This window comes from Rosa rugosa, chromosome 3 (genome assembly GCF_958449725.1).
Source record: "Rosa rugosa chromosome 3, drRosRugo1.1, whole genome shotgun sequence".
Lineage (NCBI taxonomy): Eukaryota > Viridiplantae > Streptophyta > Magnoliopsida > Rosales > Rosaceae > Rosa > Rosa rugosa.
This window is the reverse complement of record NC_084822.1, coordinates 53,464,743-53,489,106: the sequence shown is the minus strand read 5'-3', so window position 1 is coordinate 53,489,106 and position 24,364 is coordinate 53,464,743. Positions and strand designations below refer to the sequence as shown.

At 39.7% G+C, this 24,364-nt stretch overlaps 4 protein-coding genes across 4 annotated transcripts in view; 3 read left to right on the top strand and 1 right to left on the bottom strand.

The window, feature by feature from the left end:
* Positions 1–457: 457 nt before the first annotated feature.
* LOC133739108 (uncharacterized) lies at positions 458–2,690 on the top strand. Its single transcript, XM_062166830.1, has 2 exons — positions 458–1,732; positions 1,821–2,690. The coding sequence occupies exons 1-2, from the start codon at positions 597–599 to the stop codon at positions 2,476–2,478; spliced, it is 1,794 nt and encodes a 597-aa protein (XP_062022814.1). The 5' UTR covers positions 458–596; the 3' UTR covers positions 2,479–2,690.
* Positions 2,691–4,151: 1,461 nt separating this feature from the next.
* LOC133736771 (F-box protein SKIP23-like) lies at positions 4,152–5,777 on the top strand. Its single transcript, XM_062164368.1, has one exon. The coding sequence runs from the start codon at positions 4,341–4,343 to the stop codon at positions 5,532–5,534; it is 1,194 nt and encodes a 397-aa protein (XP_062020352.1). The 5' UTR covers positions 4,152–4,340; the 3' UTR covers positions 5,535–5,777.
* Positions 5,778–6,747: 970 nt separating this feature from the next.
* Positions 6,748–7,973, bottom strand: LOC133739558 (uncharacterized). The gene is made up of 3 exons (XM_062167341.1): positions 7,636–7,973; positions 7,284–7,548; positions 6,748–7,164 (listed from the first exon to the last, which is right to left on the bottom strand). The coding sequence occupies exons 1-3, from the start codon at positions 7,772–7,774 to the stop codon at positions 6,942–6,944; spliced, it is 627 nt and encodes a 208-aa protein (XP_062023325.1). The 5' UTR covers positions 7,775–7,973; the 3' UTR covers positions 6,748–6,941.
* A 1,185-nt stretch (positions 7,974–9,158) lies between these two features.
* LOC133740489 (uncharacterized) overlaps positions 9,159–24,364 on the top strand; it is a 23,109-nt gene continuing 7,903 nt past the window's right edge. Inside the window, exons 1-3 of the transcript XR_009861263.1 lie at positions 9,159–9,485; positions 9,609–9,647; positions 10,330–10,499. The gene's annotated coding sequence lies outside the window, so the exon portion shown is untranslated. The remainder of the gene's footprint in view (positions 9,486–9,608; positions 9,648–10,329; positions 10,500–24,364) is intronic.

Here is a 24,364-nt window from a genome sequence, read left to right as displayed (position 1 = left end):
AAAGAGAATGATTGGTTAGAGCTAAAGAGAAGCAAATTAAGAAGATCACAGTTGAAAGAGGTTCCAAACTTGTTATTGATTGCATTCCTTGGAGGCTCAAGACGATTATTCAAGACATTAAGCAAATTATCAATTACTTTGAAGCTCTATTCATCGTGTATTTAGAGTAAACTTTTCGACGGATGCCTTTGCAAACACTGGTCATACACTCTCATAGTCATAGTAGACTTATTAGTGACTTTTTTTTTTCTTTGAAAACACTTATTAGTGAATTTTGGCGTTCATCGTTTAGTTAGGAATCCTACTTTATTCGACCTATAAGGGTCAAAATATACTAGAAATTCTAATCTGTAACTTATACAAAAATATAAAAAAAATTAAACATATTTAAGATGAAATTCATCCTAATTTGTAGTGTTTTTTTAAGCGTCTCTAAAAATTAAATAACGCTTTCCAAATTTTCAATTAACACTGATAATCGCTCTAGGGTTTTATCAGGTACAAAGCGAACCGCCAATCCGAAATGGCCATTCAGCCTGAGAAACAGTTCTAATGAAGTACTTAACCAACATCCAAAACTCCCCCGATCACTGAAAATGGAAAACCCAGACAACACAAAAGCCACAAGATCACCACCACCTCCGCCGCCGCAACAACCAGACCCCAAGAAGCTCAAAATGTCCACCACCACCACCGACGACGAAGAAACCACCACCACCGCCCAAAAGCAACGCATCAAACGCCGCAAGGTCGCAATCTTCTTCGCCTACTGCGGCGTCGGATACCAAGGAATGCAAAAGAACCCCGGCGCCAAGACCATCGAAGGCGACCTCGAAGAAGCCCTCTACCTCTCCGGCGCGGTCCCCGAGCAGGACCGCAACAACCCTAAGCGTTATGACTGGGCCCGCTCGGCCCGTACCGACAAGGGCGTCAGCGCCGTGGGCCAGGTCGTATCGGGCCGGTTCTATGTCGACCCGCCGGGGTTCGTGGACTGCCTCAATTCGAACCTCTGCCCGCAAATTCGGATTTTCGGGTACAAGCGCGTGACGGCGTCGTTTAATGCGAAGAAGTTCTGTGATCGGAGAAGGTATGTTTATCTTATTCCTGTGTTTGCTCTTGATCCTAGTGCCCATAGGGATAGAGAGAGTGTTAAGGCGAGTTTGGGGTCTGATGAGGAGTTTGTGAAGTGCTTGGAGTGCTCCGATAGGGGGCGGAAAGTCGGTGGATTGATGGGTAAGCGCACTTATGAATTGAGAGGTGATAGTTCGAATTCGGAATCTGTAAATGGAGGAATTAGCACAAATGATGATTCTCATATGAAAAACGACATTGCCAATGATATTGGGGTTTCTGAAGTTGAAGTTGAGGTGGTTGCCAATGCGGATATGAACTCTGAGGTCAGTGGAGAAGAGAAGCAGGTCGTGAAGGGAAGTGGGTTTTGTTATGGTGAGAAGGAGAAGGAAAGGTTTAATAGAATCTTGAGTTGTTACCAGGGTACTCACAACTTCCACAACTTCACCACTAGAACTAAGGCTGAAGACCCTGCTGCAACGAGATACATTATTTCGTTCACTGCAAATACCACGGTTACAGTTGAGGGTATTGAATTTGTGAAGTGTGAGGTCGTGGGGCAGAGCTTCATGCTTCATCAGATTAGGAAGTTAATTGGGCTGGCAGTGGCAATCATGAGGAACTGTGCTCCTGAGTCGTTGTTAGAAAGAGCTTTGCAAAAGTAAGTACTTCCATATTTGCTATTACTCTTATACTTTTGTTTGAGATGATAGTATGCAAGTTCTAACTGAAATTTATGTGAATTGTAGGGATGTTAACGTCAATGTGCCTACGGCTCCTGAGGTTGGTTTGTACTTGGATGAGTGCTTCTTCTCATCATATAACCAGAAATGGGGAGACACTCATGAAGAAGTGTCGATGAAAGACTATGAAGCAGAGGCAGAAGCTTTCAAAATGAAGCATATTTACACTCATATTGGAGCCACTGAGCATAAAGAAGGTGTTGTGGGTCTCTGGTTGCACTCTCTTAACCACCGCAATTATCCGGATTTAGGTGCTGACAACAATGGAGACACCAGCATCGAAAGGACTGCTGATATCTCCAGTGCTGACAACAATGGGGATACCAGCAACGGAAAGACTGCATATATCGCCAGTGCTGACAACAATGGAGACACCAGCAACGGAAAGACTGCCAATATCTCCAGTGCTGACAACAATGGAGACACCAGCAACAGAAAGACCGCCGATATCTCCAGTGCTGACAACAATGGGGATACCAGCAATGGAAAGACTGCGTATATCGCCACTGCTGACAACAATGGGGATACCAGCAATGGAAAGACTGCGTATATCGCCACTGCTGACAACAATGGGGATACCAGCAATGGAAAGACTGCGTATATCGCTACTGCTGACAACAATGGAGACACCAGCAAGGCTGATATCTCCAATGTCGCCCAGTAACTTCTTTCGGAGACAATCAGATTTCTTCCATGTACGCTTTTATCTTTCTTCAGTATTACAACTGAGTGACCTGACTATTAGCATACCCAACCTTTCACCTCTTATAGGAAAAAATGTATTCCATTTTCCTTCACAATTTAGTGGTTTTTGTGGAGCTGCATTGTAATTCTTCTCCTAAAATGTTTTATGTACCACACTAGAATTTCAAAGCTTATTGCAAGGGTCCTTGACCCAAAGCACCAAAATGAGCAAAAATTATCTCACTTACCCCGGCAACAGATTTTTGTTCTTACATACACAATTTAACAACAAATGACCATTTTACCCTAAACCCAATTAAAGAATTACATCAGGCCACTCTCTATCTCTCTCATCCCTCCGCAGATCTGTCTCTCTCTCTCTCTCAAATTCCTCTCTGTAATTTCAGAGAGAGAATTTCAATGGTGACGCCGCGGAAGAAGAACCCTAAGGCTTCTCCGAAATCGAAGAAGACACCGGAGCGAGATGAACCGGCGGCAGGTGCTTCTTCCACGGTCGTTGACGGCGGAGAGATGAATCCAACAGAGAAGGTTCCTTTTCTGCCGGAATCAAAATCATCAGCTCGAATCTCTAGATGGACGATCAGAAAGCCTCTCTCTCACTCCTTCTTTTGCGACGTCACTCTGTTTTTTATACAGAGTCCGATCGGAGCCGGAGCCCCGATCCGAGTAAGGACGAGAAGGACGACCAGAAAGCCGAGTACGCTTCGAGTTGGATTTGTTTTGCTGCTTTCATTTTTTTCTGGTTCGTTCGTCATTGCGAACCAAGTGATTTGATGCTTGAAACGCTACGTTTTGATTTCGCAATCTGCGTGGTTGGCTTGGCTGTGTGAGCCAGTGGCTCACCGGAGCTGTGTGGATTGACTTGTGTTGTGTGTATAACACTGAGTGAAGCAGTGACTGGGATTGTTGCGTCAGGAGGAAGAAGAAGAAGAAGAAGAAGAAGAAGAGTGGTGGAGTTGGATTGCGACTGGGATTGTTGCTCCGGCCACTGGTTTCGGGGCTGTTTTCTTTTTCTCCTCTCTTCTTCCCAAACTGCTTATTTACTTTTGATTTTTAAAAAAGCACTTTCTCGCTTTTCATCTCTCTATCCATATAAATTTCTGGGTGCTTGGATTTTTTTATTTATTTTTTGGTAAAATGGGGGAAGAAAGTCCATAAGGAAAGAAAAATGAAACAAAAAAAAAGAAGAAGAAAAAAAGTTCTATTGGGGCAATAGAGGTCTATTAAATGTCTATTGGGGGGCAATAGACCTCTATTGCTCCTCCATTGGGGGGCAATAGACGTCTATTGGGGCAATAAACATTTCCGGCGACCTCTTTTGGGACCTCCGGGGGGCGGCGACAGGTGACCAGAATCCGGTGAAAGTTGGCAGGAATCCGGAGGCCGGTGACCGGCTCCGACGAAGTCTCACATGGTTTCTTTCTCTCTAAGTAACAAATGGGTAAGGGTAAAATGGTATTAAAAAAAAAAAAAAAAAAAAATCTTAATGGGATATTAGGGAAGACCTCCTTAGAGTGTTTTGGGTAAGAATGAATTAAAAAAACTTAATGAGGTAAGTGGGAAAAAAATATCTAGAAATGGGGTAAATGAACAAAAACCCTAAAATTATTTGCAACTCCTTGAACCAGTAGAGCTGATGGGCCTGTAAATAATTGTGTGAGAGCCCAAAATATAAAGCCCAATTTCAGCTCCATAGTCAAAGTCATCAACTTTCAGCTTACTCTTGAAATCAACTTTATTGGGCGTTGAATTAACCGATTTAGTTGTTTAAAGCAGAAAATCCAACCTCCATTCCTGAGGTTGGGAGGTCTACCAGCGAAAATGGCCACTGATTGGACCCAGCTCCCACCGGAACTGGTAGAATCAATCTCCAAAAAGCTCAAAATCTATGCAGACTATCTCCGATTCCGAGTCGTCTGTCACAGCTGGCAAGCCTCTGTTCCCAAAACTCCAAACCACCTACCTCCTCAGCTCCCATGGCTTATGCTCCCCCAATCCCAACCCAACCAATCACACCGCGCCTTTTACAACCTCTCCAACAGCAGAGTCCACTTCCTCCACCTTCCAGAAGCTTCTCACCGCAAGCGCCGCTGCGGCTCCTCCCACGGCTGGCTTGTGATCCTCGACGAAACCCCCTCCGTCCTCCTTGTAAACCCCCTGACACGTGGCAAGCGCCACCTCCCTCCGCTGTCCACCTTCCCTAATGTTGTTAGTTTCGATTACTCCCAAATTGGGCGGGAATATGTGCTTCGGTCCCTGTCCGGCGAGCTCTACACGCGCAGCTTGATCCAAATGCGTGATTCCTTTGTGAAGAAGCTGGTGCTGTCTTTGAGTCCAATGGAAGAAAACGGTTTTATTGCCCTGACGATTGTGAATCAGACCGGTGACTTGGCGTTTTGTAGGGAGGGGGACGAGAATTGGAGTTTCATAGATGAAGCAAGATGTTATTCAGAGGATGCCATTTCTTTCAATGGCTTGTTTTACGCGGTTGATAATCATGGCATTGTTGCAGAGTGCGATGTGAAAGGTCCGTCCCCTGTTGTTAGGATCATCCAAACGCCGAGATTGGATGATGCAGATATGAGGTATTTGGTGAATTCAGGGGCTGATTTGTTGTTGCTTAGCAGGTATTTGGATGTTGATCATGATATTGTGAACGATGATGCAAATGTGAATTACAGAACTGTGGGATTCGATGTTTTTAGGATGAATTGGATGGGGCCGAGGTGGGAGAAGGTTGAGAACTTGGGTGATAGGATGCTGTTTATTGGGGAAAACTCGTCATTTTCATTGTCGGCATCTGATTTTCCAGGATGTGTGGGGAATTGTATCTATTTTACGGATGATTACTCCGAGTTGAACTATGAAAGTGGAGTTGGGGGATATGATTCTGGCATTTTCAGATTATGGGATGGAACGATTCAGGAATTGCCCCCTTATCCAAGGAATTCAAATTACCAGGTACATTGGCCTCCCGGCTCTCTACCGCTTTGGGTTATCCCCAATCCATGCTAATTCAGGATCTTGAATGTAAGTAATCACAATTGTCCATGCTGTATCCGCTGTATAATAAAATATGTGGAGCTGCTGTGTAGATATATGATATTGTTGATTGAAATTGAATTCAATAATTTCTGGTGGTTCTAGTGTTATGCAATATTTTGTATGCAGTAAATTCTCTGTTTCATGTACTTGCTCATAGACAATCTGTAAATGCACGCTGTTTCATGAAATAAATCTCCAATAAGCCATTGTATTTGGGGATGTCTTATGACGTAGAATAAAACTGCATTTAACTAGATCAAATAAAAACGTTATATGGTGGTGTATGGTAATGACTGCATCATGTACGTTCTGTTCTATACAAACCTTGCTACCAGATACTTTGAGATTGATTCCTTGAGTTTCTTGAACTTAATTTGCATCGTGTTCTATACAAGCTCATGTTGGTAAAAGAATTCTCGTAGTCTGATGCCACATCCTCATTGAGGTTTGTTTGAACAAAGTTCTTAATCATGCTACTCTTACCTGATAAGAGTTTAGTCCTATCCCATTGATAATCAGTCAACAGTTTCGATGCTTATAAAAAGATTAGGTGTCCAAGTTCTCTTTATTTAGTGCAGCAAGATATAGATCTCGGGTCAAACTGAGTTTTTATCGGATGGAATGAATAGCATGCACGATTTTGAATAGTTGGAATAGGTTAACTGTTCAAGTTCATCAATTAACAGGAGCCGATTGGTTAACATCAAGCTGAGTTTGCACTTTGCATTTCTGTTTCTGTTTAAATAGTTCTAATACCTTCAAGGGGCATGGTGAGATTACTATGTTAAGAGGTCTTGGTTTCTGCTTCATCTAGTTTTTCCTTTTCTAATACAGTTTCAAAATTTTTAATTGGAATGCTTTTACCAACATTCCATTCCTGTAGTCCTGACTACTTTTTTCTTCCATGTTTTTACCTGCCACGAGAAAATCAATAGGAATATATTGATGCAGCTTTAATTATGTGGTTTCTGCGGCTCTGAATCTGTGGGTGAGCTGATGTGCACCCACAAGGTCTATCTATATTTTCTTTATTGGAACACCTAGTGGTTCTGAAATCATGCTGTTTTCAATCTTTATTCAGCCAAAGCATTATTGCAGCGAGTATTTTTCTTGTTAATATTCAATAAATTCGATGAATGGAATTCATTTGAGTACGTTTTCTGTTTGCCGTTTTGCATTGAAATTTGTTTGAATCCTTGCCATTTTTTCAAACTAGTAATTAGCTAACCAACAAGCAAGCCGTCTTTGTACAATATTATATGAACGACATGTCCTAAAACAACAAGCTCTGATCGATCTACTCTATCCTCCAAGCTAGGTGCAACCATAAGCATAACCAAAAGTCCAAAACCACTCAGTGACCTTGGTTCTGGTAAACTATCCGATACAGCGCATGGAGTAGATGGATACGGACGAGTCCATAGCAGGTGGTGCACCATACACTCTAGGATGGTCACTCTCTATCCCATAGTCCATCATCGGACGGTACTCCAGCTCCTCGTCGTAATCGTACACAAACTCCGGTATCTCCATTTCATTCCGCCTCACGTGATCCCACAGAAACTCCAGCCTCGTCACATAGTTCACCTTCCTGTACAACCTGTGTGCCACAAACCAACCCTTAATTACCGTGCGTTACTAATTACGATGTGTCAGTTACGTAGTCAGTATTAAAATGCCAAACAAGCATTAAAAAAAAATTAACTCTCTCTTACTTACCCTCCGGTGAAGAGGAGACGGCCAAAGGTGGCGAGGAAGAGTCTGGCCTGCAAGCCCGGGTGGACAAAGTAGACAGCTTCGAGATTATCCTTCACGTTCACCGGAATAGCCTCGTAGATAGATCGGAGGGTAGAAATTCCGGGGAAGTTTTCGCTGCGATTAACATCAGTGTGCACGTAGACGATTGAAAACGGCTTTTCCTCTAATTTTGGGAAGATTTTCTCCTTCAAGTACTCATTCAGAGCCTCTTTGCTTACACTACGAGCTGATTATGGAGATAACTATAACTCAATTATCAATATTTATAGAAACGAAGACAGAGTAACAAACAAATCGGTAATTGATCAGTTACCTGGAAGAGACTTTCCGACGATGCGAAGAACCTTTCGGCCAAGCTTGTCTCGGCCCTGGATCTTGAAAACTTCTAGTTTCTCTATCACCTTCATTTGCTGTTGGTCTGATAGAGAGAGTGCTGCAGAGGGAGAGTCCATTTCTTCTGGCTCTTCTTTTCGAGAGAAAACGGGGTCACTAAGGGCAGAGCCTTATAGCGGTTTTGAGTTCTGAAATCTGAAAAGCGTGAAGAAAATCTAAAAGCGAGGGGGGCGTGGTCAGTGAGGCCATGTTGCTTTCGAGAGGGAAATCCGTATGTATTTCATTTTCATAAGAAAAGCAAGAATCTTTCGGAGTAGCCGGAGTGCAAATTAGGGTGTGTTTATATAAGGGCACCTTTGGATAGGATTATTGGGCCCATGGGCCCGGGCCTTAAAGAGCGTGACGGATGCCTGGTAATCATGAGGGGGTGGGAGGCATATTCTTAAGCATCTTCCTATTGGATCAGAGAGACTGTGCTTCAGTGGCAAAACTCTTGTCTGCCTCCGAATTTGGTTTTATATGGTGGAGATATTGTATTTTTGGTATTTCATTAGCAACGTCGCGATCTTGGTCTTAATTGAAATTTAAATCATTGTGATTTTTTCCACTAATTATGTGATTTCTAAAGATGTTGTACAAAATTTTTAATGGGTGGATTTTATGTGGCCTTATCTAAGAAGAAGAGCAGATAGATAAGACAAACCTTTTTTTTTTTGCATGGATTTTGAGACTTTTCAAACGTTTCTCGTCATTAAAAACAGAAAAATATATAAATTAAGTGGCTATCATTTGTCATGTTTTTTTAGCGATATCTTGAGCTAAAAAATTAACTTAAGCAATCCGACGACAGGCGGGGCCATAATTCTTGATGTACACCAAAACGAAGTTAGTGAATGGTGGTTAGCTAACACATAAAAAATGTGTTTAAGTTCATCAACAAAATAAATTATATATTATGAAGTTGTTTTATTGAATTGTTGAAGTTGATCAGGTAACAAACAATGCAACGGCAGGCGGGCTATAATAATTCTTAATGTACACCAAAACAAAGTGAAGGGTGTTTAGCTAAAGCCTAGAACTGTGTTTATATATAATTTGCATAAAACAACCATATTAAATGCTCAAAACTCAAAGGGAAGTAGTTGTGAGTTAGCAACTGCAAGTGTTTTAATGAAGGAAGAGTGTTGGTATAGTTCTCTGTCAAGTGGAGATTATAATATGTAGGTCTGAACTGTGAAGTAGACATATCACTTTCACTGGCTCACATATATGTTTTTTTTTTTTTTTTGGAAAATACATGTGTCATGTATTTTTTGGTAAAAGTACATATGTATTGTTGCATTAGACGAAGAAGAAACACATTTACTATATACTAATTCTCAACGCACTGTTCATCGGCTTATGAACAGTGACGGCTCCAGCCGAGCCGGCGAAGGATGAAAAGACGATTTTGCCCCTGCGTGCTGTTTCTTGCTTCGACACCTGGACTGTTGCTCCGTGCGTGTTGTTTCTTCCTCCGACACCTGGGGTGCTGGTCGGTGCTATCGTGTCTTTGCTACTTCACTCCACAGAGAGAGAGGTAGATAGTGAAGGAAGTGGTGCTGAGAATTGCGCAACCGAGCTTAGCTTTGGAAAAATTAGCATGTTGTCATCAAGCTTAGCTTTGGAGAAATTAGCAAAGATGGGTTAAATTTGAGGGCGATTATCAGTAACTTTGTTGTTTTCAGTTGTCGTTATTGCTCGATCGAGAGAGAGAGGAGCAGAGATGTTTTCATTCTTCTCAAGTCTACTAAATTCGGGTCCGGCGCCCACAATACTTCCAATTCTGAGGTAAACTATTTCAATTTCTTGGTAATTGATTGTTGGGTTCTTCAAAATTGAATCTTTAGTTTTGGTTTGTGCATATGGCTTTCGTTTTGTGGGTGATTTGAGTATTTTTCTTAAAAACTGCAGTTGTGCTTTTTTGCTGGACTTGCACAGGGAGAGAACAAGGTGTGGACTGCTCTTCTCCATCAAATTGTGACGGCAAATTCTATTTCCAGACTCAGTTTTGTATGAGATAAATTATGGGTTGTGTTGATTATCTTTTGCATGTGTCCCCTTCATCTTTTGTGTTTTGATTTCAATTATAGGGTTTTCTTGATAGTTTTGATGTTTTTTAAGCTGAAATTGTCACTTTCTTACCTATTGTAGAAAATTTTACTTCATGTAAAACATTTCTATGTTTGATTCAGTTTCAAGGTTGGAGCTGATTTTCACGTTTCCGGCTTTATAATCCTTAAAGCCAGAAGAGTTTTAAGGCTCGACATAGTCTAAAAGCCATGTAAGAATGTGTTTCAGTGTGTCTCTAACAATATGAGTATGACTATATTCCTATTCCAATTCCAATTCCTTCAAACCTGTTTGGTATTTCCTTTCATGATATCCGTTTTTCACATTTTTGGTTTTTGGTTTTTTTTTTTTTTTTTTTTTTTTTTTTTGTGATTTTAGTCTGAGTTGTATTAGTGTCATCTAAGCTTATTTATTTAGCTGGCAATTTGAATAGTTCTCTATTTTTGGTAAAATTTTGGGGTTCTGCCAAACAAATAAATGTGTTATAAGCCTAACTTTGTTTTCAAGAATTGACCCTATAATCTGAAGCAAGCTGTGATTGATTTGTGGCTGTGTTTTGTAGGAGGTCACACATTTGAGAGGGAGATTTGAATAAGCAGATGAAGAACTCAGTGATGGTCTTGAACAACCCATATGCTTTAGGCTTTAGGCTTCGATGGCTGCTTGAATGACTCAAATTGGGAAGTTGGCTGTGGTCCGTAGCGCATTGTGCAGATGCCCCTATCGCGCAAGGTATGCTTAAAGTTGTGTTTGTGTATGAGTGCAGACCGGGTGTTTCTGGAAAATATTGATTGCGTTTGGTGTGAGTTGCAGCAAGTCTTATGTGTTTCTTCTATATATGTCTGTGTATAAATTTGAGCTTTTGATCAATCAGTGATTGGATTTCTCTGTTTGGTTGTGATTTGAAAGAAGTTTTCCATTTTACTAATAGATATTGTTCACTAATGCAGATTCTCTTTTTTTTTTTCCTTCATTCTTAGTTTTGTAAATTCATTCTTTGTTCTTTTTTATCTTGGAACAGTTGCTGGGTTTGTTGGTTTAACATTTATTTTACGAATTATTTCTCTTAGTGGGAATGCAATGACTGAAGCAAAATTTGGGGCAATTAAAAAAAAAAAACAATCAATGATTATTAAACCAATGAGTCGGGTGACCAGAAAGAAAAGACTCTTATCAATTATTATACTGTTCATATCTGACTGTTCACTACTTTGCTTTTAAGGTTCTGAATGTCTGCCTACCTATATTAAAAACAAACTCTGTTTTGATCTTTTACTGATGTTGGTATATAGAGTTTGGTAGTCTCATTCAATTTTTGAGAATATCATTTTGTGTTTTTTTTTTCCTCCTTTTGTTTTTAATGTATTGTTTGGACCCAAAATGAGCATTTTGGCCTGACAAGGCGTGTCTTGGAGAAATTGAGCCAAAGTCAGTGGCTCAAGCTATATATTGTCGACAAGTTCGAAATATATATTTAGAGGCTAAATAAAGCCTACTATGGAAGCATGAAAAGTCAACTTTAGCACATTTTCCTACTTCGGCTAGGAGAAACCGAGCTAAACAGAAGGAGCGGCCGCCTGACCAAATGAACTTGAAATGAGCTGAAACTCTGCAGATCCATTCTAGACAGCCCAAAGATCATTTCTTATGAAGAGTGCCAGAGCTAGTTTTGAGTGGAAGGCCTTCAAACAATCAATCCAATTTTCTGCAGAAGCAAAACTGGAAAACTGGACCTGTAAGAGGTCCAGCAGCATTTTCGGACCAACCACATGGAAATAAATTCTGAAATTTTACCACAATAATCTACATTCATGGTGGATCATTTCATATGAAGAAATCGAAGGTTGAATCTGAGTTCTTAGTGGAGATAAAAATGGAAGGATAAGGGAGCAGAAAATGACTTAAACCTAACAAATTCCATTAAGTGTTTAAGTATTCAAACCTAACATTCCATTAATGTTTAAGTGCTAAAACCTAACCCATTATGAGTTGTTTAAGGCCAAATAGTGTTGCTTGGAAGCCTATATTGTAATAACCCGAAAATTAGTGTCAACTATAGAACACTATATTATTAGTTATATTCGAAAAGTCTTACTTTGTTTTGAGTATTTTTCTTTTTAGAAATCAATATCATCACATACCGCACTGAGAAAATATGTAATTTTTTAATACTAGACTTCTAGTAAACTTATCAAAATACCTTAGTTCGTATTTCTTGTGTACACTCGATATTTATCATTGAGCTCAATACTATTATCTATATTATTTTTGTGATGCATGTCATTTTAGTACTAATTAATGCTATTTTTACCTTAAGAAAGCACTAAAGTTCTTTACTTATTAATTGGGTAAATGTGCATATGGATGTGTGTGTACATACATACATACATATAAATATATATATATATATATATATATATATATATATATATATATATATATATATATATATATATATATAATTAGCAAGCTGATTTATGCTTTCTTTCTTTTATTACTTTTTTTTCTTTTACTTTTCCTTTTAATCATTTAACCTATCTAGTGGATTAGCCACTTACCTTATATTATTAGTCACTCATTTTATTTTATTTTTCTTTAAGCCTAATTCTAGCCTATATAAACACATGATCTCTATCATATTTTCCTACAAGCTTAACAATCAAATGCAAAATTTGATCAAAAACTCCCTTAGTTGAAGAGAAAACCCAACTAAAAGTTCCTCACACAAATCCTTCATCCTATTTCCCTTAAGAAGTTTCCTTTTGTGAAAGAAGTCCAAGCTTGATTTCAAGACCAAAATCTTCACCTCACCTTCTGATTTCCTTAAGTAAGTACATGAATACCTTCCTATATTCTTTTGTCTTTAAGATTTATCAAATTGCATAATCAATGATAAAATGGAAAAGGATCTGCTTTGCTGCAAACTCGTATTTTCGTATATAACAAATTCTGTTTTGTCAAAACTAATTACAGTATTAAATTCCTCATCAAAAGTTCTTTAATTTAGGCTTTTGAATCACTCAAAAAGGTTAAGAAATGAAGAAGTTATGGCTAATCAAAGTTTTCAACTTTTAAACTCGCTGGAAATCTCATACAGCCATCACAACTTCAAAAATTCATATCTCTCTCATTTCTTATCCGATTTCTACAAACTTTATATCAATTTGAAGCTTAGGACCTCTACTTGTGATCTGGAGAGTTTGAGAATTAATGGTAAAATACACCGTACGTAAAGACTTAAACATCAAAGGTCAGTATCAAAAATATCGGTTTCTGTACTGTTATGGTTCTTCACCATTTCTGGACTATGTGACTTCGAACAGGATTACATGACTTATTCCATTGAATTCCTTGTGAAAAACCCTTTGAAATGGTGTACTCATTTGACTAATTCGGACTTGTGATGGACAACATAACACATCTTGAAGTTTGATGACTCTAATCGGAGAATCATGAACATGGTTGATGAACTTCAATGGATTTGGACATAAGGACTGAAATACTAACTATAATATAATTTTGTTAAATTGTTTATAGTTACTTATTTAATGTTTGTGCTTTATTATTTTACTTGATTTCAATTATGTATAAGCTTATTTATTTTATTATATATGTTGCTTGCAAGTGAATTTACTTATTTGTGTTATACAATTATGTTACATATGTTTTCATATGAGATTATTGCTAAATATATGTATCTATATGTGTGCGTACATATACATATATATTACGATATATAATTCATAAAGATTGTATTTTGTGAATTTGATTATGTTTGAGAAGTACAATTGTGAAGCCGGGTGATTAGTACTACCCCGTGCTTAAGTGAATTACTGGTAAACGTGTTTTGGTGTTATGTGGAAGTTAGCTTTGGGCCCTAGTCCCTACAGATAGTGCACTATTATACTCTTAGGAAGGGTGCTTACTTTGAGTATACATACTTGGGTATAGTACGTTGGACCCTAGTATGCTGCGGCTTTCCCGTACTTTGGGTATAGTACGTTGGACCCTAGTACGTGGATTTGTGATTTGTTACCAGTCAACCTGGTTGTCCCATGCTTTGGTATAGTACGTTGGACCCTAGCATGTGGATTTATGATTTGTTACCAGTTAATCCGAAAATTCACTATGAAGAGAAGTGTACTTATATTATTTTGATCAAATATCTATTTGCGATATATTATCAATATGTTATGGTGCTAAGTGAAAAGAGAATCGAGCATGCATTGCTTTAAGATTATTTCACATATTAATGCTGAAATATTTGTTGGTTCGATAAGGAGATGTGACTATGTGATTTATTTCTAGTCTCATAAACCATTCACACGAATGAATATATTTGTATATATGTGTGTGTGTATTGTGTGTATACATATACATATTTAAGAATTCGTATGAACATATAAATGGTTCTTGGTATATTTTGAATTGGTTGTCCATATTTGATTTCTTATTAGACACATTAATATAAGAATGTAAGTTGTGTACTTACTGGGCTTGTGTTGCTCATGATGCTACACCTTCTTGTTTTCAGGTATTGAGTAGATGCTTGGGGAAACGGGATGAACCTACTAGATAAAAGAATGTTTTTCTACTACTATCTCAAGAGAAATATTTTGTTCAACTTCAGTATTGTAAAAATAATAATTTCAATTCCTAATAAAAGTACTATTCAAACATGTATATATTTTCTTTTACTTCTTGTTGATTTATTCAAGAAGAAAATTGTATTTGTTTTGACTCACGTCACAAATTCACGAGCCATATTTCAGTACAATATTGGCCTTGGATTTGGGGGCGTGACATATATATAGAGGCTACAACAAGTATCATCTCACTCATTCATACATCAAAACATCTCTAAGATGATCTAAGTTCTCTCTAGAGCAAACCTCTCTAAGAGCAACTCCTCTCTTTCTCCTTCTCTTATCGGTGATCAGACTCTAAGTCCTAGTCTCCTTTGGAGCCGACTATTAGTGCCACCAAACCCTCTGTCAATGTACTTCGGTCCTAGTCTCCTTGGGAGCCGATTGTAGTACCACGACCAAAAACACCACAATTCACCAATTTAAACACTCATTCATACATCAAAACATCTCTAAGATGATCTAAGTTTTCTCTAGAGCAAACCTCTCTAAGAGCAACTCTTTTCCTTCTCTTTCTCTTATCGGTGATCACACTCCTAGTCCTAGTCTTCTCAGAAGCCGACTTTCAGTGCCACCAAACCCTCTGTCAACGTGCTTCGGTCCTAGTCTCCTCGGGAGCCGACGGTAGTGCCGCGACCACAACGGTTACAGAACCAGCCAAGCAAGGGTAACGCCCTAGCAACCCAGCCAAGCTAAAGTCACGCTTTAGCAAGTACCAAACCCTCTGTCAACGTGCTTCGGTCCTAGTCTCCTCGGGAGCCGACGGTAGTGCCGCGACCACAACGGTTACAGAACCAGCCAAGCAAGGGTAACGCCCTCGCAAACCAGCTAAGCTAAAGTCACGCTTTAGCAAGTTCTCCCCACTTCCCGGTGATTTTCGCTCTGCTCGATCTACGACGTCGAGTATCGATTGTGTGAACAAGAAGAAACTCAACAAAAGTCCTCACCACGAGGCATAAAGAATCCCGCGACGAGGTTGGTGCTCTCCTCGTCTACAATTGCTTGATAGAAGTCAGGTCAAGGGACACCCCCAACGACCGCACCCGAACGGTGCTGGCACGCCCGCGCATAAAAGAGACTGTTGACCAGCTGCAACAAAATTGGAGCCAAACATTTTGGCACGCCCAGTGGGACAACATCAGAGTCTTTTCTCTTGATGCCGCAAACATAACATCTGAGTTCACAACCTTGCGCAAGGAGAGTTCCATCTTGGCTACCCAAGTCGGTTCACAGCAAGGAGAATTGAAAAGTCAAGAATCTGCTCGCGAAGAGGTGGTTTCTGAGGTTGAATTGCCTACAGATGGCGATAAACCTAAACCTAAACGCCTCACTGGAGAATCACAGCCTTACACAGAGGCTGCTTTTGGAGAAGATGATCCACAAGATTGTTCTTCTGACAATAAAGTTGTCTCTGAACAAATATCTGAATTCTCCACTGACCCAGCGATATATGTGGTTACTGATCAGATTCTTGGGGGGCAAGATGGAGCTCATGTTCATTCTGTTGATCACCAAATGAATTTCTTAAAAATTCTAATAGCCAAGCGGTGATTAAACATGATCTAGGCGACCAAATTGTCGTTTTTGAGGCTCTTGATCATGAGAATTCAAACCAACAAGTGGTCGTCTATAATGGCCAATCTGTGGCTAATTCTATGCCAACAAAGATACTTGGGGGGCAAGATTACTCCTCCTACGAGCTAAATTTCTTCCAATTTTGGCACGCGAAGTATCTTTGTTGCTTTCCTTCAAGCTCTCACAAGGGGGGTTTTCATGCTATAAATTTTTACGCATCTGAGCTTGGAGTGAAGCATAGATGGCCTCCCCCGTGGCCTTCTGGAGGTTAGCTAAACATAGTGCTGCTAACTTCTTTCTTTGTTTTTAATTTCCTGTCAATTTTCAGTTTTCACTTTTATTTTCGTCATTTATATAAAAATAAAAAATAAAAATAAAATAATAAAAAAAAGTTGAATTTGGTAAGGGGTTGTGAATCATAACGGAATAGGTGAAGTCTCTTTTGTTAATATTGGCCTAAACTCCTTATTGATGCCTAGTTCAGGTCTCTTAAGGTTAAGGGCGGCTTTTATTAACACTTGTTGAACTGTCTTTATACTTATGACATTTCTCATCTTAGTAAGTATAGCCTATGTGAAATGGTGTCTAGAAAGGGGACAACGTTCATGACAGGTTCTTGAATCCAGAAGTACGTGCAAATGGGCCTAAACCACTATGTGGGAGTAGCTCATGCCAAAATGGATTCTGCCTCTCTTGTTCGCCCTCCCCCACCTGGCCATTTCAGTAAGGTTGCCCAAAGGATTTGAAAGAAAATTTGTGTCTAGGCGACTATACTTGGGCCGCATGTCTAAACATTGATTCACCTTGTCATATTGAATTCAGCTACTATATTTATAAAAAAAAAAAAAATTTAAAAAAAAAAAATTAAAAATAGGCAAATTTCGTTAACTTTGTTTTAGGTTTTATATTCATATTTCAGTTTTTGTTTATCTTTGTTCTTTATTTCGTTGGTTGTTTGTTTATTATTAGAGTCAAAATGAATTTTGGGTAAATATCTTCTTCATCGGGCGCATCCAATGGGACGTGATGTCTAAGGTCTAGTTTGGATACGAGAAGTGCTGACAAAGGGTCTCGTCCCCTGTCAATCAAGTGAGTTGAGCTCCGCCAAAATCGTTCCTCTCTTCACCTGGTCATGTTCCAAAGGAGTTACCGAAAGGAGAAGAGAAATATCCCTAAGTCCAAAACGTTTTTTCTTGTATGTTGCGTCACTTTATGTGTTGTTCTTGTTTTTGTTTTGTTTTGAGTCTTAGGATGCCCTTTCAACTGTCTGTGAAGGGTTTCAATCTCCAAAATTATGGCTAAAATAAAATAAAATAAAAAAGTCATAAATACAACTCTTAGGGGGCAATTCTAAGTGTCCCTACACTCGCGAAGCTACTAAGCCGAGTCAGCGGCTCTGGAAACTTTTTCCAGCTTTGCCCTCGCAGGAAAGGCTGAGCTCAAGGGAAATGTGAGAGCCACCACCGTGATCGCCACCTCCATCGGAAGTAGTCTTCATGTTGCCAAAGATGTCCTCACCATGCATGGGGAACAGAGGAAGGGTTTCAATCTCCATGTTCATAGATCCATAACCACCATAGTTCCCCATCTGCCCGTTAAAAGCAATCACACCAGCTGAAGAAGCAGAAGCAGGTGCAGAAGATCCAAAGTTAATATACTGATCCTCATGTTTCCAATTGGTAACATTGTCATCACCAACAAGCCCTGATCTTTGCATGGGCACATGAACATCCGAAGTGGAATTCTTCTTCTGCTTCTCCCGAGCCTTTTGGTTCACGAACCAAAAATAGACGTTCTTGAACTCGATCTTGCCGTACCATTTCAGCTGGAGATAGATCCTCTCAACCTGCTCTACAGTTGGGGACCTAACTCCCTTATTGTAGAAAAGATCCTTGAGGATTCTTATCTGATCTGTAGTGGGATTCCACCTGCTCCGCTTACAAAGCATGTTAGCACTACTCCCGGCTGCTTTGTTGCTTCCTCCATCCTCGGTTGGTTGCTGGGTTTGTGGTTCCATTGGTGATGGATTGAGAGAATGCGAGAATTGAAGAGTGATGATGATGAGTAATTAAGAAAGATTGCTGTTAGAAATATTCGAATTGATGAAATGATTTTGGGATTGGAAATTTGGGTTTATAATGTGGAGGAAGATATAGGCATGCAAATATCCACCCTTGGATGGACGGTCAAAGAGGAGTCAAATCGATGTCAGTAAATCGAGATTAATGATTCCAAATCTCGGGAAAAAGGGACTAGCAGCATGTGAGGAGCGGTTTTTGAGGAGTTAGCTATTATTAAAGGATTAATAGCATGTGGGGAAACCGAACGGTTTTCGAGGAGGTAACTGTTCTTTTCACGAGATTATTTTTCACAACTGTTGTTTTTCAACGAGTGATTAGTGCCTTAAATCTCGGAAAAGAATGAGTTATTGACGCTAAGAGTTTTGAGTTGGGAGCCAGCAAGTGGATCCAAAAAAAAATACATATTTTCTCAAAACCCTCGCCGCGAGGCTCTTTTTGACGCGGAACATATTTTAAAAAGTTCATATTATTTTCAATATACAACTATAGGGGCCTATATTTGGGGCCTTGCGAGACACAATTATTGGCTTCTCACGGATATTTGGATATCAGGATAAGAAAATATTATTGTATTCATAAAGTGGCTTTGCGGCCAAAAGCAGTACATTCATTACAAAGCCAAAAGTGGCTACAATACAAAACAGAAATCTTCGGATATCTTCTGAATCTTTTCTCAAGTGGAAGCAGCTATGGAATCCAATATCGGGTTGAGCTGCGCCATTATCTCAAGGAGGAGTAGACTTCAGGGAAGGTAAAAGAGGAGTAACGGAGCCCCCGCGCCCATTTACATGGAAGCGGTAGAGGAATACAACATAGGCTTGGCCAACGCCATTATCCATGAGAAGGGGAGACTCCAGTGAAAGAAAATGGAGCCCCTGAGCCCCCTCAATTGGAAGCAGCTATGGAATCCAACGCCGGGTTGAGCCGCGCCATTATCTCCTGGAGGGGCAGAGAGTGAAGGAACCGAATATCAACTTGAGTCTCTGCACCCCCTCTAGCCATGGTAACCACCATTAGTTGGACGTGAAGTATAGGAACAGCCATTCTGTGGCTTGAACCCATTCCTTCAAAGAGTCCATCCCTTCTCATCCCTCCAAGATTCTATCAAGAAGAGAAAGGGGGAGAAGGAGGTGAGAACCAAAGCCCCTTCCATCTGGAGGGCACAACACGGGCCGGGTCCAGAAGGAAGAAAACAGAGGAGGAAAGACGAACCTCAGAGTGGCCGTCCTCCCTTTCTCCGTTTCACTCCGCATGTAGGATTATGACAAAGTTGATCTCGCATGATCATGGATCCCACACTCGGTGTCACACCCCGAATTCTGAATTTAAGTAATTCATATTCGAAGCATGAACCTCAAATACCCTGTTTATAATCTCAGAATTTTTTTCTCAAAATCAACTGTACATTACACCTCTCGATAATTACATAAACCAAATCCTCAAGCTACTTATTACAATACACTCTCACCAAAACAAATTATAAAGCTCAAGAGAGCACAATTCTCCTCACAAAACAAATGTTATAAATCTAATACTAATACTCTAAACCGCACGATCACTGCCCTGATTCTCCTGACCTGTAAGACTACCCGCTACACAATTTGAATAGTGTACCGGGAGTTGCAACAACACAAAACCCGGTGAGCTTTTGACAGCCCGTATGAGTAAACAAGAAAGAACTGTTGATTTATTCAATTATATTTATTATAACTCAAGTAAACAATCAACACACTCACAAGGTAACTCCAAAAATCACATAAACATAAAAGCAAGTATATTCTCGATACTCTCTTTTAAAACTCAACATTTGACTAATCACAACCAACAACTATTGCAACATTAATATGTGAAATAACATTAAAGCAAAGCATGCTTGATTCTCTTTTCACTAACACCTTCACATATTAGCAATATATCACAGATAGATATTTGATCAGGATAATATAAGCACACTTCTCTTTTTAGTGAATTTTCGGATTAACTGGTAACAAATCACAAATCCACGTACTAGGGTATGTCTACTATACCCAAAATACGGGTAAGCCGCAGCATACTAAGGCTACTTCCAAAGTATGTATACCCAAGGTCGGCTACTTCCTTCCTATGAGTATAATAGTGCACTATCTGTAGGGACTAGGGCCCAGGCTTAACGTCTCATAACACCAAAACATATTTACCAGTAATTCATTTAAGCACGGGGTTGTAGGAATCACCCGGCTTCACAACTGTACTTCTCAGACATAATCAAATTCACAAAATACAATCTTTATCATTTATAGATCGTATATATGTATATGTACACCCACATCAAGAGACATATTATTTCAAGATAAATCTTTATTTCTTAAAATAATTTCCACATAATCACATTTGGGCATATAAAATAGCTTTCACACCACATGATCAACATTTCATTATTCAACAATTAAAATGCGAGATTAATAGCTTGAATAATATCCAATTCATTCTCAATCATTTCATCACACCAATCACACGTCAACCAATATATATATTCCACGTAAATATATATATATATATATACGTAATCATCCGCTCAGGGATGACCACTAATACCAACTATAGTTCAAGCATAAAAACCGTGAAATTCATTTGTATAATAAAATCATTTTACTTACCTATGGACCGTAGTTGATCAAGTCCATATAATTTAAAACAAATATTTATTCCACAAATATTTTCACACAATTGCGACAAAAATAAAGTAATTAAATTTATTCGGTTCGTAATATGAACCACGTGAGTTTTACTCACCTCTAATCCAGCTGCGTCTTCTAAAAAGCCAAATATATCAATCCGAATCGTCCACCAAATCAATCCATCGATCACCTAATCCAATAATGATCTTAACTTAGCCAACAACTCATAAACGTACTTAAACGATGATCCGACGGTCGGATTGAAATTAAACGATGATCCAACGGTCAGATTGAAATTAAACGATGATCCAACGGTCGGATCGAAATTATATGATGATCCAACGGTCGGATCCTCACGGATCGCCCTTAGGATCATCCTCCAATATTATCACGAAGATCCAACGGTCCAATCTTCCTGAATTGCCCTTACTAATATCTCCATAATTTTATATGAAAATCCGACGGTCAGATTCTCACGAATCGCCTTCCGAATTACTGTTTTACAATTATACGAAGATCCAACGGTCGGATCTTCGCCCGTGACCTCACAAAGTCATCGGTACAGTCATACGATCAACAAATCTAAATTTGAAGCAAAACCAATGGTCTGATCTTCGCAGATCGTAAACCGAAGATAAAACGTAAAAACCGTAAATAGTAACGTAAAAACGTAAATCCACTATTTATCAACTTTTTCTAACATGACCATGTTATATATCAAAACGCTCGTATGGATGCATAGATCATCGCCTAGATAATGAAAACTCAAAAAAAGGTCCGACGCGCCGCCACAAGCGGAGGTCAGACGGCGGTCAACCACCTCCGATGCAAAAGTCGTCAACTACAAACTTCTTCAAAATAAAAGGGTGATCAACTTTCATACCTGGAGCTAAGTCTGGTTCGGCCTAGATCAAGCTTGGAAGTCGGATTAATCCTGTGCGTCCGATCAGATTTCAGATTAAATCAGGGACGTCGAAAAAGTCAAACCTTGATCTAGTGTTCTACACTCAAAATCGTGATGAAAGACTTACATGGGGATGATCAGGGGGAGGAGGAGATCACGAAAATGGGAAGGATCGGCCGAGGGGACGCCGGAAAATGGGTTTTCCGGTCGGGTCACCGATCGGAGGCTGGGTGGCTTCGATCCGGGGATAGGGACAGCGGCGGGGCAAGGCGACACCGGAGGGAGGCTGTGCGTGCGACGGCGAGCTCGGGGAAGGCCGGGTCGTGGCCGGAGGATGCCGGAGGAGAGAGAAAAGTCCGGGTCGGGTCGGCGAAAACCCGCCGGGTCTGAGGGTCGAAGGAAGAGAGAGAACGGAGGTGCTGGGGGACTATTCCGCAAAATCTCAATTTTTTCGTCCTTAATGAATAAATCAGAAATTTTCCCCTATTTATAGAATATTCCCAAATTTCAAATATTCATAACTTATTCATACGAACTCCGAATATTGCGTTCCACATATGCACGCGATCGTATCGACGAGCTCTACAACTTTCATGAAGGACATTTTCCCAAATTTTGAATGTATAAAAAGTCAACTTTGTTGACCCCCTAAAAAACGTTCGTTTTCGTAAATAAAATCGTTCGAACTAATTCCACAACTTCTTCAAGCTTCGTACTCGCTCCTACTATCGTGAAATCATTTCTAAAAATCCATGGAATTTAATTTGGATTTTTCGGGGTATTACACTCGGAGCCCCCTCGCGTTTCTAAACCAATCTGAAGCCTGGCATTGTTGTTGCAGGATTCCAGAAGGAGAAACAAGGGGTTGCCTAAGATTACCCCATAAAGCCTAAAATTTAGAGGCTAAAGGTCATTTCATGAGGGGAAGATTTGTGAAGAAGGAGAAAAAGAAGCAAGGACTGAAAGGCCATTTCTTGAATATTCCAGAAAAGTTGTTGTGAGTATTCCCTTCCCTAAATACAATTATTTATAGGGACTTCAGGGAAATCCCTACCCTTGGATGAAGCTCAATTTCAAAACCGATGTCAGTAAATCGAGAACGGTTTCCAAGAAGGTAACTATTCTATTCACGAGATTATTTTTTCACGACCGTTGTTTTTCAACGAGTGATTAATGCCTTAAATCTCGGAAAAGAGAGGTAGCATGTGAGGAGACCGAACGGTTTTCGAGGAGGTAACTGTTCTATTCACGAGATTATTTTTTCACGACCGTTGTTTTTCAACGAGTGATTAAATTTTTTTTAATTTTTTTTATTTTATTATTATTATTTTATTATTATTTTTTATAAGTAGTTGAATTCAATAAGACAATGTGCATCAAGGTTTAGACATGCGGCCCAAGTATAGTCGCCTAGACACAAATTTTCTTTCAAATCCTTTGGGCAACCTTACTGAAATGGCCAGGTGGGGGAGGGCGAACAAGAGAGGCAGAATCCATTTTGGCATGAGCTACTCCCACATAGTGGTTTAGGCCCATTTGCACGCACTTCTGGATTCAAGAACCTGTCATGAACGTTGTCCCCTTTCTAGACACCATTTCACATAGGCTATACTTACTAAGATGAGAAAGATCATAAGTGTGAAGACAGTTCAATAAGTGTTAATAAAAGTCGCCCTTAACCTTAAGGGACCTGAACTAGGTACCAATAAGGAGTTTAGGCCAATATTAACAAAAGAGACTTCACCTATTCCGTTATGATTCACAACCCCTTTACCAAATTCAATTTTTTTTTTTTTTTTTAACAAGAAAACTAGAAGCGAAAAATTAACAGAAAATTAAAAGCAAAGAAAGAAGTTAGCAGCACTATGTTTGGCTAACCTCCAGAAGGCCACGGGGGAGGCCATCTATGCTTCACTCCAAGCTCAGATGCGTAAAAATTTATAGCATGAAAACCCCCCTTATGAGAGCTTGTAGGAAAACAACAAAGATACTTCGCATCGAAAACTTGGGAAAAATTTGGCTCGTAGGAGGAGTAATCTTGCCCCCCAAGTATCTTTGTTGGTTGGCGAAACATGATCTTCAATTGCACTTTTGGAGATGAAGATGTTCCAAGATCGGCTTTGTCGCCAACTACCATGTCATAGAACATGGTGTCTTCAGGATTAGCCACAGATTGGCCATTATAGACGACCACTTGCTGGTTTGAATTCTCATGATCAAGAGCCTCAAAAACAACAATTTGGTCGCCTAGATCATATTTAATCACCGCTTGGCTATTAGAATTTTTAAGAAATTCCTTTTGGTGATCAACAGAATGAACATGGGCTCCATCTTGCCCCCCATGCATCTGATCAGTAGCCACATATTTGGCTTGATCATTGGAGAAGTCAAGTACATGTTCAGAGACAACTTTATTGTCAGAAGAACAATCTTGTGGACCATCTTCTCCATAAACAGCCTCAATTTGTTGGTCCCAATCGCGAAACCTCTGCTTTGTTTTTGCGATCAAACTGGCCATGTCCCTGGCTCGCTTTTCTTTATGCCTCTCGATGTTGGCCATGATGATCGCGAGCTGTTCCTCAATGCTTGCCCCCTCTGGGATGGGAATAGGCATAAAGTCATCATTACTGGCAGTATCCCCAGTGGTAATATTGACCATCTATTCACTTTAGGAATTTCTTTTGGTAAAAATTTTCCCCTGGCATCTCAATGATGGTGAACAAATGCAAAAAGA

Excerpts from the sequence above, each read along its gene's own strand:
- LOC133739108 (XM_062166830.1), top strand. The coding sequence starts at position 597 with ATGGAAAACCCAGACAACACAAAAGCCACAAGATCACCACCACCTCCG. Across the intron at positions 1,733-1,820 it reads TTAGAAAGAGCTTTGCAAAA|GGATGTTAACGTCAATGTGC; the intron begins GTAAGTACTTCC and ends TGTGAATTGTAG.
- LOC133736771 (XM_062164368.1), top strand. The coding sequence starts at position 4,341 with ATGGCCACTGATTGGACCCAGCTCCCACCGGAACTGGTAGAATCAATC.
- LOC133739558 (XM_062167341.1), bottom strand. The coding sequence starts at position 7,774 with ATGGACTCTCCCTCTGCAGCACTCTCTCTATCAGACCAACAGCAAATG. Across the intron at positions 7,549-7,635 it reads CGTCGGAAAGTCTCTTCCAG|CTCGTAGTGTAAGCAAAGAG; the intron begins GTAACTGATCAA and ends CTCCATAATCAG. Across the intron at positions 7,165-7,283 it reads CGTCTCCTCTTCACCGGAGG|GTTGTACAGGAAGGTGAACT; the intron begins GTAAGTAAGAGA and ends TGTGGCACACAG.